At 53.5% G+C, this 18,534-nt stretch overlaps 1 protein-coding gene across 13 annotated transcripts in view; it reads left to right on the top strand.

The window, feature by feature from the left end:
- Positions 1 to 18,534, top strand: part of LRP8 (LDL receptor related protein 8) — a 78,288-nt gene that overhangs the window by 43,103 nt on the left and 16,651 nt on the right. For 3 of the 13 annotated variants that reach the window (XM_074380846.1, XM_039473520.2, XM_039473524.2), the window contains 10 exons: positions 891 to 1,268; positions 2,158 to 2,280; positions 5,175 to 5,213; positions 6,471 to 6,590; positions 6,664 to 6,789; positions 11,218 to 11,392; positions 13,481 to 13,708; positions 15,322 to 15,440; positions 15,681 to 15,820; positions 17,272 to 17,413. In XM_074380846.1, coding sequence (XP_074236947.1) covers positions 891 to 1,268; positions 2,158 to 2,280; positions 5,175 to 5,213; positions 6,471 to 6,590; positions 6,664 to 6,789; positions 11,218 to 11,392; positions 13,481 to 13,708; positions 15,322 to 15,440; positions 15,681 to 15,820; positions 17,272 to 17,413 — 1,590 coding nt within the window. The remainder of the gene's footprint in view (positions 1 to 890; positions 1,269 to 2,157; positions 2,281 to 5,174; positions 5,214 to 6,470; positions 6,591 to 6,663; positions 6,790 to 11,217; positions 11,393 to 13,480; positions 13,709 to 15,321; positions 15,441 to 15,680; positions 15,821 to 17,271; positions 17,414 to 18,534) is intronic. The other 10 variants (XM_039473522.2, XM_039473525.2, XM_074380848.1 and 7 more) reach the window with 6 other exon arrangements.

The raw sequence follows: 18,534 nt of genomic DNA, 5'->3' as shown, positions 1-18,534 counted from the left end.
GTCCCAGGCAGAGCCATGACCCATGCCCTTAATTACTGCACATCCCATCATTGCACGTCATACCTGGGCCAGACCAGTGCCATCCACTCCACACCCACTCACTGCAGGGAGCTCTGTCCCAGGCCCTCAGGACAAAGGAGGGTCACCTCCCAGGCAGCTGGAGTCATGGGGCAGATGGAAAAGAACATGAAACCCAGATGCCTGTGTAGGCTGTGAGGACTCAGAAACGGAGGGCAGAGGCAGAGATTTCCAAGTGGAGAAACACCGGGTGTCATGGAAGAGGTGGAATTTGGGCCCTTGAAAGATGAGAACTCATCATTGCAAAATGTAGAGACAGTGGTGGGCAAGAAGTGGGTTCCCCGCAGATGGAGCAACTTGAGCGAAGGCTCGGCGGTGGGAGCCCGTGCACAGGGCCCAGCGAATGGTCCAGTGTGGCCGGGGCTGTGAAGGTTCAGGCGCGAGGTGATGGGGCCACAGGAGTGGCCCGGAGACGCCTTAGATGCCAGGCGGGGGACTCAGGCGGAGTAGTGCAGGTTATGCCTGCCCCGCTGTGTTATGAGGGGCCAGCCCCAGACCCTGGTCCCTGGGAAGGGCCAGTGTCATTTAACAGATGGTGTCCTGGGACCATCGCAAGGTCCTTCAAGACAGGCCGCGCTGTAAGGCTTTAGAATCCCCTCCTAGTCCCACCATGCTCATGCTCATTCACCCAGTGAGGCTAGCGGGGCTCCCCAAGGGTCACCTAGCATGTACGCGTTGGAAGCCCGCCTTCGGCCCCAGAGGGACTTGTACTGGCCCCGGGGTGAGGGTCGGAGCCCCTGTAGCCGGACCCGCGGGGTCCCAGGCCGGCCCGGGAGGGGTCGGCGGGCCGACCGGCTGTCTGTCCCGCGCAGTGTGCGCCCCGCACGAGTTCCAGTGCGGCAACCGCTCGTGCCTGGCCGCCGTGTTCGTGTGCGACGGCGATGACGACTGCGGCGATGGCAGCGACGAGCGCGGCTGTGCCGGCCCGGCCTGCGGGCCCCGCGAGTTCCGCTGCGGCGGCGGCGCCTGCATCCCGGAGCGCTGGGTCTGCGACCGCCAGTTCGACTGCGAGGACCGCTCGGACGAGGCCGCCGAGCTCTGCGGCCGCGCGGGCCCCGGGGCCACCTCCGCGCCCGCCGCCTGCGCCCCCGCCGCCCAGTTCGCCTGCCGCAGCGGCGAGTGCGTGCACCTGGGCTGGCGCTGCGACGGCGACCGCGACTGCAAAGACAAGTCGGACGAGGCCGACTGCCGTAAGCCCCCCGCACACCGCCCCCCCGCCCCGCCCGGGACTGCGGACCCGCCACCCGCTTCCGCGCCCGCTCCGCCAGCTGCAGGCTTCCTTGCGTTGCCTTACCTGAATACATGGCCCGGGGTTACCACGGAGGAGAGCAGGGCTGGGAGAAACGAAGGGGCTTGTTAGAGTTCACGCGGCTGCCGGGCTGCGGCGGAGCTCAGGTCTAACCCCAGAAGCCTCCGCCGGTACCTGTGTCCCTGCTGCGAGCCCTCCCACCCCCTCCCCCAACCCCTCTCTCCAGAAACCTGGCCCGCCCAGGAGCTCCTCCCGCCTTCCTACCCGCTAGGCCTGCGCAACCCTCAAGGCCTGGCCCAGACTCCTCTGACCTTCCCCATCCCTCTGCTGGGGAGGTCCCCAGCAGCCTTCTCCTGCAGCTCACCTCACGCTGATGTCCCCATCTGAGCTTTCCTAACCCCGCCCTGCACCCTGAGCTCCTAGAGGATGAGGAGGCTCTTAGGAGTCTCTGGGCTCCCAACCCCCACCCCCAGCACGACCCCTGGCACAGGAAGGGTTTGCTGAGTGGGTAAAGTCATTAAGTAATGAGCCGCAAGACTCAAAAGAAGGGCTGGAGAGAGGCAGGGACAGGGAAACAGGAGACCTGGGTTTAGTCCTGAACCTGCCAGCCAGAATGCTGTGTGACCCTGGGCAAAGCCTTCCCCTCTCTGAGCTTCAGTCTCCCTGTCTGTACACCGAGGTGCCTTGGCTGGTATCCTCTGAGGACTCCTGAGCTCAGCCACGGATTCTGGTCTTGCCCAGGGTGGCTATGGCATGCAGATGCGGGTGGTGGGGAAAGCATCCTAGCACCCCACTGACTCTGATTCCCTCCCCTTGCCCTCTCCTGGCAGCACTGGGCACCTGCCGTGGGGACGAGTTCCAGTGTGGGGATGGGACATGTGTCCTTGCAATCAAGCACTGCAACCACGAGCAGGACTGTCCGGATGGGAGTGACGAAGCTGGCTGCCTACAGGGTGCGTGTGGTCAGGGCACGGAGCACCTCCTCTGTGAGGATGCCCTGGGCTCTGCTGACTCTCTGGAGAGAGCAGAGTTGGGAGGAGTCTCCCCTTGGTCCCAAGATAAGTTTTCCACAGAACATCACTTGTCCCCTAAATCACCTGGCTCCCTTTCCGTGGAGTCCTAGTGGCACCAGAACTGGATTTGTAAAGACTGCCAAAGCTGAACGAGGCCTAGGGGGATGTGACAGGGTACTTTGAGAGGTTCAGCGCCCACCATTGTCCAGGTCCCAGCCGCTGAGTGGCTTCCCTCATTAGCTCCCAGGCTGAGCAGAGGCTGTCTTGCTCCTCAGGGAGCTCCTTTCATTCTCAGATGGCTCTTCTGGTCACAACCTGCCCTCTGCAGGAGCAGGGACCCTCACTCACTAGTCATCTGGGGGAATGGAAAACAGACCGGGCAGTGTGGCAGCTTCCCCTATCCGGGGCCCATGGGGCAAAGGTCCCCCTAGGAGATGGTCAGCCCAGCCTCTAAGGACTCTCTAGAGCTGCTGCTGGAAGGACTTCAGTCCTGCAAGATCAGATGCAGATCCACGCAGCCCTGCCCAGCTAGATGAGGCTCAGCCTCCTAATCATCCCTGGGGTCCTGTCCTGTGAACAGAGCTGCCCGTCCTGGATTTACCCATCTGTCCTGGGCCACACTCCAGGGACCTGTGAGGGGCTGGAACTGGAGCTCTGCTCACCTCCCGTGGGCCCCGGCCCAGCCCAGCCCTTCTTGTCCAAGGTCTCACAGGCACTGTCCACTATGTTGTCCAGCCCAACAGTCACCTTGTGAAGGTCCCCGCAGATTTCAGTGTAAGAGTGGTGAGTGCGTGGACGGTGGGAGTGTGTGACTCACAGAGGGACTGCCGGGACTGGTTGGATGAGCTTCTGAAAGAGTGTGGTGGGTGCCTGTCTACACCCACTGGCTGGACTCAGTCTTCTGCCATCCCCCTCCTGGTATCTGGGCTCAAGGCCCTCCTGTACCCCTGTCCTGACACTTTCTGCTCTGACCCTCTCTTTGGACTCCTGTGCTGTCCTATAGCTTCTCATGGGGCTCTTTGCCCCCAGGCCTCTGGTTCTGCATCGCCACAAAGTTCTAAAAGCTTTCCCATCCCAGGTACTAAAAAGTTATGCTTTCTCTCACAAACTCGGCTTCTCCTCATTCCTTCCCCGTTCAGACCTCTGAGTACGTGCCTTCTGAAACTCTCTCTTCCTCGGTGTTCCTGCCCTGCTGACCTAGCCAGGGCCCTGGGCTCTGACGTCTTCTAGCCCCTTGCAGAAGATCCAGCAGAGGGAGAGGTGGGCACAGCAGGCAGCCAGCCAGTTGAAGCACATCCAGGGCTACTGCTCAGGCCGTACCTGCGTGGGAGTAGGGCAGACCCTGCAGCAGGAGATGGCACCACTCTAAGCCCTAAGGAGCTCGGACCTGGTGGAAGACCAGACTTGCAGGCCAGACTAGAGTGAGGCCTGGAAGGAAGCAGCTACCCTGATGGCCATTGCAGCTATCAAGGTGGGCTCCAGGCTATAACAGAGGGCCCAGGCTGTAGATAGGGTGGGCCTCCCGAGAACATGCTGGAAACCCAGTGTGGACTCCAGGAAGGTTCATGAGTCATTTTTTCACTGTTCCCAGAAGGTCAGGGCTTGAGGGAGATTTGACAGAGAAGCCCTGGAGGACAGAGCCTGGGTCAGTCCCTCCCTCTCCTACCTCCTGGCAGGCTGTTTTCCCCAGCGCCTCCTGTCCTGGGCACTTAGAGGAGCTTCATGTTTCCTCCCGTTTTGAAGATTAAAAAACTGACTGTGAAAGGAGGAGTAGCTGAGTGAAGGTGACTCAGCTTGTCCCTGAGCTGGCAGGAGACAGATACTCCCTCTGCCTCCAGGACCTGCCAAGAGAAGGAACTTGTGGAAAAAGGGACAGGGAAGCAGAGCTACGGAGCCTTGCTCCCTCCACACCCAGATCTGGAGTAGCCAGGGACTGCTAGCCTACTCAACCGCCTCTTCTCATTGTCTGCATGACACACCGAAGAGGAGTGTATACACACATGCTTGTGCCCGCGTGTGCCCTCTCTGTGTCGGTGAGAGGCCAGTGTCTGTATCCATATCTTCTCCTCTGATTGAAGCAGGGGAACTGCATTCATGCATCTGTGTGTGTGGTCCCATGTATGTGTGAATGTATCTGTGGAGTCCACGGGGCTGCCTGTGCTCTGCACATAAGCTGGTGTGTGTGCATGCAGGTGTGTGCATGCAGGTGTGTGCAGTGACACCACTTCTTCCTTCCATGGAAGGAAGCCTCAGATACTACTCAGGCCTCTGTACCATTCTACCCCATGCCCCTCCTCTCCTGGCTCCCCGGCAGAATCATACCCAGGCTAGGTAGAATTAAGAAGGACCGCAGACTTCCCTGCAGGCATCCTGGGGAAAGGCTACAGGGATGGACAGGTGCAGACCTGCTCTCCTTTCTCTTCCCCTCACCCACCTCGGCCTTGGAGGACTCTGCCTTCCTTATTGGAAGCCAGTCACTTTGAGCTGTCTCCTTTCGCCTTCCCCTTTCAGAGCCATCCTCCCTACACATGCCACTTCATCCAGTGCTCAGTAAATACAACTGTTGGGTTGCTGCTGCCTGCAAGAGGAGAGGAAGGAGGCGAGTAGGGGCATGATGGGGCAGTGAGTGAGTGGGAGAACGGATGACTGGACGTGCTCAGGGATTCATGCAGGAAAGGAGCGGTCAGGGAGCTCCGAGCAACTGAGAGATTCCTGGAGAGGGGGCTGCCATGGCTCGGCCCACCCCCAAGAGTCTGAGGCTTCCGAGGGCTGGACCTGGCTGAGTCATCCCCGGGTCCCCCAGTCATGGGGTTGCTGTGATCTTGTTCTTTCAGTTCCACCAACATTCCTGGGAAACAGGAGGAGGCCCAGGGGTAAAGGGGACACTCCCTAAGCATGGCTCAGGCTGGAAGTGGGGGCACCCCATAGCTGTGCATGGCCTGGGGTGGGCAGCTCAAACCAGCTATCTGCATGGCCATGGCTGGCTCAGCTCAGCACTGCTTGGCTTGGCTGGACTGGCGGTGCATGAGCCTGGGGGGCAGAGGGGCGTGGCACATCCCCTTGGCTTGTGGAATTAACCTTCTGTGACTCTAAAGCTCAGGAGATGCTGTGAGAGCCTTGATCCTGGCCTACCTGACCTCCCCTAGGTTCCTGCCAGAAGGTAGTGAGGGAGTGGAGGATGGGGAACCAGAACCAGATGACCTCCGGGTGTCCCGTCACCTCTCGAAGCAGGTGGTAATCCTGGGACCAGGCCCATGACAAGATGGAGGAACAGGGACACAGGTGCTGAGAGGAGAGGAGTTGAACAAATCCATCATATTAGTTCATGGTAGGAGAGAACTGATTTAGCAATGGCTCCATGTAAAAAAAAAAAAGGCCAGGAGTCTTAAATAACCACAAGTGCATTAGGGGTCATCCTGCATCATTCAGATTCCTTCTGTGTGGCAGACTAGCTCTGGGCCCCGTCCAGAGAGGGATGTGGACAGATGGAGTGTGTCCAGAGAAAGGCACCCAAATGGCAGGGGCCCAGATATCCGCGCTTTAAGGAGGCTGTGAGGGAGCCTGTGCACCCTGGCCATCCCCACACGGCAGAGCCGGGAGCAGAAGCAGAAGGCTCAGCAGGCAGTCCTGGTTCACCGTGGAGCCGGCTGCCTCCGGGGGAAGTGGGCTCCCTGGGACTGAGAGGTTTAAGCAGGGGTGTTTTGGAAGGGATTCTTGGAGTATCCTGAGGGTTGGATGTGATACACGCAGGCCCCTTCAACTCTGAGGTCACGAGGAAGGAGGAGCTGCAAGAAACATGTTTGTGAAAGGAAAGGCCTTGAGCCACTGGGGAAGACCCAGCTGCCTCCAGCTGGTGGAGAAAGCCCCAGCTGGGAGGCCAGGGACCTGAGTTCTGGTTCCCCTCTACCCTGTCTCTGTGTCTAGCCTTGAGCAGAGACCTGCTCTCTCTGTACTGCCTCCTGCTCAGACACTGGGCAGATGAGACTGAGGCTCAGTGAGGTTGTGAAGCCCTCCTGGCTCTGTGGGAGTCCCCCTGCCCTGAGGCTCTGCTTCTGCTCTAGGGCCCAGCCCTGCCCTGCCCCCACTCCTCCTGGGCTCCTGGAGCCTCAGGAGCCCATGTCCCTCCCCAGGGCTGAACGAGTGTCTGCACAACAATGGCGGCTGCTCACACATCTGCACTGACCTCAAGAATGGCTTTGAATGCACGTGCCCAGCAGGCTTCCAGCTCCTGGACAAGAAGACCTGTGGCGGTGAGACCTTCTCCCACACCCCCAAGCAGAAGCAGATCCTCCTTCCAGTTCTGACCCCTGCTCCTCCCCACAGACATTGATGAGTGCGAGGACCCAGATGCCTGCAGCCAGATCTGTGTCAATTACAAGGGTTATTTTAAGTGCGAGTGCTACCCTGGCTACGAGATGGACCTACTGACCAAGAACTGCAAGGCTGCTGGTACGGACACCCGAGGGCAGGGGGCAGCTCTGAAAGGAATATAGGAAGCAGCATGTTGCCACCTATGTGAGGAGTGGATGTGTACAAGAAGGTTGTGTTACTGAGAAGTGGAGGAATCCTCGGTCCCTTATCTAGCTTGGGAGAAAGAATTCAGCCAAGAGACAATTAGTAACATAAGCAAAGGTTTATTAAGGAGATAAGAGCGCACTCCAAGACAGTAGCAGGCTGACCCAGCTGGGAGCAGCAGCAGTAGCTGTGTTTCTTTAAAGGGACAGTGTACTCTGAAAGGTGAGGCAGAGCGGGGCAGGCTGCTGAAGGAGAAACAGCCAGCAGCAGCCCTCAGAGCTCTGCATTGGGTTTTTTTCTTGAAGTTCCCATCTCTGTCCTAAATCTCTGCCTTTTTGTCTAGTTTTCTCGTTCCTGCCTTAAGTCCCTGCCTGTTCCTCAGGGACTAATGGTACAAATGGTACAAATCGCACCTAAATCTCTGCCTTTTTGTCTAGTTTTCTCATTCCTGCCTTAGGTCCCTGCCTGTTCCTCAGGAACTAATGGTACAAATGGTACAAACGGTACCTAATGGTGGCATCGCTCATTACCACCACCCCAGGAAGGCTGTATAGCAGTCAAATCTTATTGGGCCTGCATATCTTAAGAATCTCCCCTTTGCCCTCCCCCTCCTCCTCAGCATGCAGCTAGCTACCTTCCTCCCAGTGAACTGCAGAGTGAGTGGTTACTGGGCACCTTAAGGGGTGTTCCTTTCTGCACAGGTCTTTTCCCCTCCTCTCTGCTTGTATCTAGCATGCATGTTTTGGGTGGTCTCTGGTGTGAGATTTTCCAGACCTCCCTTTTCTCAGGGGCTCCCCCTTCTGCTCATGTCAGCTGTCTCCCTACTCTAACCATTGCACACACAGTGCTCCCATGAGGCACTGCATACTAACACCACACACGCACTGTATAGAGCCACCCAATACAGCCCACAGAGATGGCACTCATACAATGGAATATATAGACAGAGTTGAACCACAGAGAGGCTACACACACAGCATAGGTGGTCTACACAAAGAGCCTGACCTGGGCAGACCTACACGTGGATCACTTCAGCCAACTGAATTAATTCATTGTATTCAGTTGTTTATACTGAACACCTAACACTTTGGTAGGCACTGGGGATTCAGCAGTAAGCAAAACAGATGCAAATCCCTGTCTGCCCTCAAGAGGCTGATATTCTAATGGGTAAGCCAGGCTAGAAATCAGATAAATAAATCAAATATAATGTATGGCAGATGGCGACAAGGGCTAAGGAAAAACAGAAAAAAGAGAATGGGAATAGGGAAGTCCAGGTGAGCAGTGGATTATAGTTTTAAGTGGAATGGTCAGGGAAGCCCTCACCGAGAGGGTATTTGAGTAAAGAAGGTGAAGGGGTCAGGTGTGGTGGCTCACACTGTAATCCCAACACTTTGGGATGCCCAGGCAGGAAGATCACTTGAGGCCAGGAGTTCAAGACTAGCCAGGGCAATGCAGCAAGATTCCATCTCTTTAAAAATTAGCCAGGTATGGTACCATGCACCTGTAGTCCCAACCTACTCAGGAGGCTGAGGCAGGAGGATCCCTTGAGACCAGGAATTTGGGGCTGCAATGAGTTACGATGTCACTGCACTCCAGCCTGTGTGACAGTGAGACCTTTTTTTTTTTTAAAAAAAAAAAAAAGGAAGAAGGATTGAGGGAGGTGAGACAGTGAGCCACCACGCAGTTATCTGCAGGAACAGCATTTCGGGCCGAAGAGTCAGAAACTGCAAACGCCCTAATGCGGGAGCATGTCTAGTATGTGCAGGGAATAGCAAGGAAGCTGATACAGTTGGAGCAAGGAAACTAGGAAGAGATGAAGCCAGAGAGGCGGCTAGGGGCAGCCCAAAGGGCCTTCCAGACCATCAGAAGAGCTAAGTCTGGATTTCACTTTAAGTGGGGGGAAGCCACCGAGGGCTCTGAGTAGGGGAGGGACATGGTGTGACATTTTAAGAGGGTCCTTCTGACTGCAGTGTGGAGAACAGACTCTAAAGGGCAAGGGAGGAGGCAGGGAAACCACTTAAGAGGTTATTGCAGTAATCCAGAAGAGAGGTGATGGTGGCTGAACCCGTTACCATTACCTCTCTTCTGGATTACTGCAATAACCTCTTAAGTGGTTTCCCTGCCTCCTCCCTTGCCCTTTAGAGTCTGTTCTCCACACCGCAGTCAGAAGTGTGGAGTATTCCCACATTATTACTGTGGGAATAATGAGAAGTGGACAGACTGCAGACACAGTGCAAAGGCTAGCCAACAGGATTTGCTTATGAATTGAATGTGGGATATGAAAAAAAAAAAAGTTACGGCAACTGAAAAAATAAGATTGCTACTTATGGGCTTGGGAAAGATGGTGAGGGAAGCAGTTTTGGAAGAATATTAGACTGTTTTAGACATGTTAAGTTTAAGAAAACTGGTTAGATGTCCAAGTAGAGATATCGAATAGGCAGTTGGATATATGAATCTGGACTTCATATGCACGTTAAATAAATATAAATTTTAACAATACGGCAGCCACAATACTGACATGTAGCCCATAAACCCAAAAAGTATACTACCCAAACTACAGTATAGAACACATACATTAGTATATCACATATGACATGTAACCTGTTCTTGTCCCCATACAGGACACATGTAATACATGACACAGATTATGTAAATGCACTGGAGACAACACGCAACTACCCATGCATGCACAAAATCCACACATATGAATATTTAAAGTGCAATTGCATAAAATCTCAAATCGTAAACACACGGGGTTCCTGTCACAGTCACAGCCCTCATTTAAAATCACTCCAACATGCCCCTTTCACCTGGCTCCTGCCTTCAGGGAGGTGAAGTGTCATTGCTGTCATTTTGGGGTGAGGGTAATCACTGCTTGTCAGTTTTTGTCCTTGCCCCTCCTTGAGCCCATTCTCCATGCTCTCTGTCTGTACCACACTTCTGTCTCACCCCCGCCCTGCTTTGAATTAGTCTCCATCACTACACACAGGTCACACACCCAGCCCCAGGCCCTACATGGCTCTGTGCTGGCCTCATCTTCCAGGGAGCACATTAGCCTGGCACAGATGCACAGTGACAGGGACTGGTGGCTGGCAGAAGTGTCAGCTGGAAAACAAGAGAAGGCACGGGCAGCTTGAGGGACAGGTGTTACTAGGAGCAGCTCCTCAGACAGTGTTGGTGCCAGAGAGTGGCCCAATACATCTAGAAACAGCCTGTGGGAGCTGGTGCTTGGCCCTCAGAGGCCTGTGGGACAGGGACCTTCCATATGGAGTAGCCAGGAAAGTCTAGGTCACTTATTTATCATCTTAAAATCTAACCCTAAATCTAAAAAAACCAACAGCTTTTGTGTATACGTGAGCAGCTGTATGCTGTCTCTACTGCATGTATATAATCTGTGTCGTATATCACATATGTCCCATCTCTGCCATTGGCTCAAGACAGAGAACAAACTCTCACCCAGCTCATAGGCCCCTTTGTGATCTGGCCCCTGCCAAGCTCTGAAGTTCATCTCTTGCTATGTCCCCAACACTTTCTGTCCTGAGTTTTCTTTCTTTTTTTCCTTTGAGACAGACTCTGTCACCCAGTCTGGAGTGCAGTGGTGCAATCATGGCTTACTGCAGTCTTGACCTCCTGGGCTCTAATGATCCTCCCACTTCAGCCTCCTGAGTAGCTGGGACTACAGGGATGTGCCACCACGCCCAGCTAATTTTTTTAAATAGAGATTGGATTTTGCCATATTGCCCAGGCTAAATTCCTGGCCTCAAGCAGTGTGCCAGCCTCAGCCTCCCAAAGTGTTGGGATTACCGTTGTGAGCCACCGTGCCCAGCCGCGAGTAATCTTTCTAAGAAATTTGCTTGCTCGGGTAGTTCATTCCTGAACCACACCATTAGGGCCCAAGCAGAGAAGGTGGTAGCTGCCGGAAAGAAATGCATGGTAGGTGGAAGGAGCAACCTGAGCAAAGGCCCTGAGGCAGGAAGCCTGTCCATGGCTAGGGAATGGCGTCTGGTAGCTGGAATCAGGCTGTGCTGGAGGGGCAAGGAATGAGGCTGGACAGGGAGCTCGGAGTCACACTGTAGAAGGCTTTCGGCACAGGCCTAAGGAGGCACTGGGGAGCCAGCAAAGATTTTGGAGAAGTTTATATGTAGCAAAAAGAATAAAAATCCTCCTGCTATGCATGGTGCTCTGCGTCTTCTGCTTTCTGTACTCATTATTTCATCTGCTCCTGCAACCTGTAAAGTAGGAATTGTCACTACTATTTTAAGGAAAATGGGTATGTCACCCAGCAAGTGAGTGGCAGTCTTGGTCTCCAGGCTCCCTGCCTCTTGCACTGACTCTTTCTCTTTCAACCTCCCTGGCTGGCAGCTGGCAAGAGCCCATCCCTAATCTTCACCAATCGGCACGAGGTGCGGAGGATCGACCTGGTGAAGCGGAACTACTCACGCCTCATCCCCATGCTCAAGAACGTCGTGGCACTAGATGTGGAAGTTGCCACCAATCGCATCTATTGGTGTGACCTCTCCTACCGTAAGATCTATAGGTGAGCAGCCACATCCTCTGCAGCAAGGCCTGAAGAATTGGGGTGAGGGGTGGTGACAGATGAGGAGGGGAGAGTGGCCTCTGCCTCTAGAGTTCCTCAGGACAGATTGGGGCTTGTGAAGAGATGCAGGATCACAGTGGATATGAAACCTCCGGGATTGTACTGGGGCTAGAGTAGGCTGAGGGTGGGCTCCCTTGGGTGAGCAGCTTTGAGCCCCAAACACCTGGGCTCTGTCTGACCTCTGGAGGCCTAATGTGGAAGCAAAAGACACAGGAAATGTTCAGCCAGGGCAGAAAAGAAGAAATTCTGGCTTTAGGGAGGACTTTCCAAGCAGCTCATATCCCTGTGTGTGGGACCCTTGGGGACTCCAGATGACTTAGATCTGGTCCCTGCCCAGAGGATCCCACTCACAACACAGTGGCATCCATTTGTGATGATGAGGAGGAGAAAGTATAGAGGAGGCCTCAGACCCCACCTGGGCCTCTGATCTGACATGCCTTCCTGGATGGCATCACCCCCAGGCCAGCTTTTCACTGTGTCTTTGACGCCACAGTCAGTGACCTGGGGGCTTGGGAAGCTCTCCACACGCTGGAGGAAGCTCTCTCCTAGGACTTTCTCAGATGCCAGCAGCCTGCCTCCCTGTGTCTGGGCCCCCTTTAGAGAGTCATGTCCTTTTTTTGCCCTGAGATCCACTTGGCAGGAGTGCCAATGACCAGGCACTGGGTAGACACTGAATCACTGATGAAAGAATGATGGGATGGATGGGTGGACGAGTGGATGGAAGCAAACGTAGCAAGTGCCACTCACTGACAACTGGATTCCTGCCTCCCCACAACACACAGACACACTCAGTTCACACACGCCCAAAAACATAACTAGAGCAATGCCTGTCCAAGAGTTGTAACTGAAAGAGGCAGGATTTGGTGACAGAGTAGATGAGGGCTGAAGGAGGACATTTACTCCCAGGGAGTGAATCTGGGGAGTTTCAGGGTTTTGGCTTGGGAGGTTTCATGGATGGTGGTGCTGTTCTCTGATGTGGGAAGCAGTGGATGAGGATCTGGGGTCGGGGTTGGGCCGCCTGGTTGGCCGAGCGGAGGGGAATGGGGATGAACAGTTTTGTACGTACTGAGTTCAAGGTGTCCGTGGGACATCCAAAGGGAGCTAGTTGGCTTTGCAGTCTGGATCTTAAGAGAGTTGTTGGGATTGGAGAGTTAGTTATGGATGGCAGTGGACACTAACGAACTAATCATCCAGAGAGAGGGCAAGAAGAAGAAAACCTCTGGGAAACAGCATTTGGGAAAGCAAGTCCTGCTAACGTTGCCTCCTGGGTGTCTACTGTATTCTTAGCCCTTCTCTCCATTCTCACTGGCATGGTCATTCTTCAGACCCTCTTAATCTTCCCCCCAGACGCTGTAACATCCTCCTAACCAGTTTCCCCTGCTTCGTTCCCTCCCCTTCCAACCCATCCGCTCCACAGATGCCACAGTGAACTAACAGGCTTATTGGATTATGTCCTCTGGCCTGTCCAGTTACCACTGGGGATAAATCCTAATTACTTGGCATGGTACTCAAAGCCCATCAGGATGTGGTTCCTGCCTGCCCCTGACACCACATAACCAGCTCCCCAAGTAGCTCACTATTCCAGAGCAGACTTGCCTCTGGGCATTTGCACATGCCGTTCTTGTTCCCTTATAGCTTTCTGTCTTGGTGAACTCGGCTCCTGGCGTACTCATCCTTCAGGACTCAACGATAAAGCCTTCTCCCGCCCTCTGGAATGATGTAGTCTCCATGCCTCTGCTGCCGCAACCTCTAACGCTTTCCATAATCACATTGTGTTCTATCTGGCTCTCTCTAATGGGCAGAGCTGTAGGCAGCCCCACCTTAGAAAGCCACAGACCATGGCCCATGTAAGCCCGTATCCCTACCCTTGTGCCCAGGGAATGTGTAGAGTGGAAATTATCCAAGTTCCTCTAAAAATCTACTGCCATGGCCCAGATGGAAGAGAGACAGGGCAAGGGTGCACAGGTAGCTCCAGATGGACCCATGGGTGGAACATCTGTGCCATGGCCATCTCTGGTTTCTCTTAAGCGCCTACATGGACAAGGCCAGTGACCCGAAAGAGCAGGAGGTCCTCATTGACGAGCAGCTACACTCTCCAGAGGGCCTGGCAGTGGACTGGGTCCACAGGCACATCTACTGGACCGACTCGGGCAATAAGACCATCTCAGTGGCCACAGTCGATGGTGGCCGCCGATGCACTCTCTTCAGCCATAACCTCAGTGAACCCCGAGCCATCGCTGTTGACCCCCTGCGAGGGTGAGTGTCCCCACTGAACTTTCCGTTCTCCCACTATAGGTGTTCAGTCCTCTCGTGTCTGTCACAAGAGCTGTCTTGAGATCCCTGGAAGCTCTGGGCCGCTCAGACACAGGCCATGGGGAAGAAACTCCTGCTAACCCCCAACCGAGGTTCTCTGGACATTGGTCACCAACGTTCTCCCTGGACTCTCCCACCCACTCGTTATACCCATAGAATTGGAGCATCTCAGAGCAGAATCGGGCTCTAGAGATGGCCTGATAGAAGCTCCTGGGGAAGGAAGGCTTTCCTCAGGCTACTGTAGGTAGGCATCTGGCAGCTGCTCACATACCTCCAAAGACAGGTAGCTCATTACCTTCCACAGGGCCTGTTTCATTGTGGGGCAGCTTTGCCCATTAGAAAGTGAGGTTTTTCCCTCATAATCCCAAATCTGTCTCTCTCTAACTTCCTCCATTGGCCTCTGGAGTTACATAAAATATGTCTGTTCCCTGCATTGTGGGAGAGCCAGCAAGATTTCCTCAAATCTCAAATCCAAGATCACTGGTCTGTTCTTGACTGCCCACCTCCATCCCCACATCTGTTGCCTATGGTCTCTGGGCCCTCGCCACCCAGGCTGCCCTGCTGTGGGCACCCCTGAATTTTGGGAGTTTGGGATTCTGAACAGAACAGGACTCCCTCTTCCTCAGTGGGGATATCTTGAGATGTTTTTTATAGCGTTGTTTCGTGTTAAGTTTACCAGAATCAACAGCTGCTGTTTCCTTGCTAAACAGGGAAAAGAAAACCCTCTTCTTCAGACAAGGGCAGCTGGTGAGGGGACTGCCATTTGGGAGGTTATATGAGGCCTTGGGAAGTGACTGACAGCTGCCATTCACGGAGGTGAATGTCAGGTGCTCCCAGGACAGTACTAGGCCCTCTGACGGATACCGAGCCTCCCATTTCACCCTTACTTCGTCCCTGCTCCCTGTCCATTCTCATGCAGACTTTGTGTTGCGCCTGCCACATCCTATCCCTCACATCATAGAGTGACACCCAGCCCAACCCCGATCCATTGCCGATCTTTCAGGGTCCCAGCAGGAAACCCACTGCATACTCAAGATAACTGAAGGAGGGTTTAATAAAGGGACTATTTACAAAGGAGTGGGTATGGTCTAGTTTACTCTCTTGGATTAGTAACAGTGGGCTACTCCCAGCCCTAGTAGGCCTGAGGAGACAGGAGCCAGGGCGTTGGGGGGGTGGAGGGGCGGGTTACCTGAGTTAAGAAGGTTACCCACTTTCTGCTGTACAACCAGAATAGAGAGGGCTTCCTAGGGGCCTTCCCCACAGTGACACCCTGAGGCTCTAGTTAGCACTGCCAGAAATGGGAGAGATGGGCTCACAGGCTATTCAGCTGAGGCTGGGTGCAATCTTGGAGAATCCAGCTTTCCTCAAATCCAGTTCTGAAATGAGGCGAAGGCTAAAGTGCCTGCTAATACTAAGATCTGATGGCTCAAAAGGACTTTAGAGATCTTCTCAGTCCCTACTAAACATAACCCTCAACTAGTCAATGGGTTATTGAGCTCTTGTGACTTAGACTACCTGTCCCCAAAGGAACCAAATTGGGTTATTTTGTCTTTTAGGTTCATGTATTGGTCTGACTGGGGGTACCAGGCCAAGATTGAGAAAGCTGGGCTCAACGGTGTGGACCGGCAAACACTGGTGTCAGACAACATTGAATGGCCCAACGGAATCACCCTGGGTGAGCCCTGCCTTTCCTGGGTTGGGGGCCTATTCTAGTGCCTTATCCTGATCACTGTCTGGAACACCATGGGTCTTCTTTCTGGATCCTCTCTCATGGTGCCAGTGCCTTTGTTTCCTGATGTTTGCCCTAGGCTGGCCTCAGTATGTGGCCTAGAAATGTGGGCAGGGAGGGGTACAAAAGAGCAGAGCTCCAGATTGGGGTCCCAGGTTCATGACCTGATCCTGCTTCCTTCCCAAGATCTGCTGAGCCAGCGCTTGTACTGGGTAGACTCCAAGCTGCACCAGCTGTCCAGCGTTGACTTCAGTGGAGGCAACAGAAAGAGGCTGATTTCCTCCACTGACTTCCTGAGCCACCCTTTTGGGATAGCTGTGTTTGAGGTGAGTCTCGGGGGAGGCATTGGCCCACTAGGAAGCTGAAGCCTAGAAAATGCTTGTTCAAACAGGATGACTCCCTGAGACTTCTTCAGATGAAAACAGGAACAGGGAAACCAACTGATTTGTTTGTATACAATCTGCTAGCTGCCCGCACACAAAGGCTCTGCAGCCCACTCTCCCCCTGGCAGCCTTTCCCACGCACTCTTCCCAAGACCTCTCTCTCAGAGCACTTCTCACAGGTGAGTTGCTAGGCATGTATGTTTCTTCTCTGTGCCCTCGGCATCTAGCACTGTACCCCATACACAAAAGGTACCCAGTAAAGGGAGGAAAGGAAGAAGGAACGTACGTATCCTTAGAATCATTTCCTGCCTGAGAGACGCTATTCAATTCTGCACGCTTTTGTTGACCCCGGCCAGACCTGGGGTCACAGAAGCGAATCAGACACTATCCTAGTCTCAAGAAGCTCCCAAAAAGGTGAGGAGCCAAGACCCTCTGGTACCCTGACCCTGATGACCTTTCTTCTCCGCGAATGAGGAGGCCAGAACCAACCAAGGTCTCACACTTTCACCTCTTCCCCAAAATTAAATCTGCCACCAAGGGGAGGGAAAGCCAGGGGATGATGGTCTGTGGTAGTCATGGGCAGGATTTGCTTGCAGCAATGTTACTCAGCACTGCTCTGAAATTGTGGGCAAAGCTCTGCCTCTCAGTCCAGCCCCTGCTTTAAAAGACAGGTGTGTTGGGACACAAGTGTGTGTGCTTGTTCATATGCATAGCATGTACACGTAAAGTATGTGTATATGCATGAGTATATACAAATGCATCAGAATAAAGGTGTACATTTCTCTGTGTGCTGGTGCTTATGCATGTACATACACATACCAAGATGTATTTAGGCTGCATATTTAGGGGCAAATGTAGCTTTCCGTATGTGGATGAACATTTGAATATGTGTTTAGATCTGTGTATAAGGATGCACAGTTGTACCTGTATGTGTGGATTTGCTGACAGATGCACATCTAGGCTTATATGGACTAACCGTGTGGACTCGCGTGCACACCCAGAGGCTATAGGAAGCCCAGCAGGGCGTAACCGTCATAGCTCACACATTCCTTCCAGTCTTGGTCCCAGGCCCCAGTAATGAGAATAGCTATAGAGATTAATCTTGGGTTTCTGCTGGGCTCTAGCAAGCAGGCTTACTTAGTTCAGCATGAATGAGTCATGTTGTGGCTGTCAGTCCAAAGCACAGAATCACTGAATGATCCTCTAAGATAGAGGGGAACCAAGAGAGGCACATCACAGGTCAGAGGCTGGGATCCCACTGTGAATCCGTGGACCAAACCGCTCAGGGGAGATTTTAGGGCAGCTCTCATGACTATGGTTTGGGTCCAAGCCCTCAGACTGAGGTCATGGATTTAGAATCCAGACTTTCCATCCTCTGCATCTATACCCCACAGGACAAGGTGTTCTGGACAGACCTGGAGAACGAGGCCATTTTCAGCGCAAATCGGCTCAATGGCCTGGAAATCTCCACCCTGGCTGAGAACCTCAATAACCCACATGACATCGTTGTCTTCCATGAGCTGAAGCAGCCAAGAGGTGAGCTGTCTCTGGTCCTAGGTCCCGGGTCCCCTCCCTGTGTCCTCTCCTTCCACCAGGCAGGCTGTGTTCACATTCAGGTCACAACTCAGCAACCCCAGGAATCACAACAATCCCTCCTGTTGGTAGAGTACTTTGTCATCATGTTTTATCTCATTTTACCTCAAGTTCTTTGTGAAATAAGGCTGAGTATAAATGAATACATCATGTCCTGTTTTTGCCAATCCTACAAAGTGTGGGTATTACTACTCTTCTCTTTTCACAGTAGAGGAAACGGAAGCTCAGAGAGGTAAAATAATGTTCGCAGGTGGCAGAACTAAAACCTGAACCCAGGCCTATCTGATTCCAAAGCTGCTTCCGCCATGATACATTGCTTCTGACTTGCTATTTGTAGCCATTTTGCAGTGGTATAAGCTAATGGAGGCGTCCCCAAACTTTTTACACAGGGGGCCAGTTCACTGTCCCTCAGACCGTTGGAGGGCCGCCACATACTGTGCTCCTCTCACTGACCACCAATGAAAGAGGTGCCCCTTCCTGAAGTGCGGCGGGGGGCCGGATAAATGGCCTCAGGGGGCCGCATGCGGCCCGCGGGCCGTAGTTTGGGGACGCCTGAGCTAATGGATCTGAGGGCCATATACTAAGTCAGCTTATTGGCTGGGAATAGAATCTAGGAGTCCTGCTACTAGGTTGTCCCCTCCTCTAACGCTAGGATATACTAATTCTAACTGTAACCGAAGTGTTGGCTGCCAGGGTGAAGCTGGGAAAGCAAGGGAGTGTAAGAAGATAGGATTGGTGCCTGATTCCTGACCTAGAAATTCAAATGAGAAACGTAGTGTGTGGCATAGGCAAAAAACAAAAACCACGAGCTTATGGGCTTTGGGGCCCAGCAGACCTCAATTTAAGTTCTATCTCCAGTCTAGACATGGTGGCTCATGCCCATAATCCCAACACTGAGAGGCTGAGGCAGGAGGATCCCTTGAGCCCAGGAGCTCAGGGCAGCAGTGGGCTATGATTGCATTACTGTACTCTGGCCTGGGCGACACAGCAAGACACCTTCTCTTAAAAAAAAAAAAAAAAATTTGTAGAGTATAGCTTTGACGAGTTTGTTCTCTTTGAGTCTA

Source organism: Saimiri boliviensis, chromosome 11 (genome assembly GCF_048565385.1).
Source record: "Saimiri boliviensis isolate mSaiBol1 chromosome 11, mSaiBol1.pri, whole genome shotgun sequence".
In the NCBI taxonomy this organism is placed as follows: Eukaryota; Metazoa; Chordata; class Mammalia; order Primates; family Cebidae; genus Saimiri; species Saimiri boliviensis.
The sequence above is the reverse complement of the archived record's forward strand: the minus strand, read 5'-3'. Positions and strand labels throughout refer to the sequence as shown.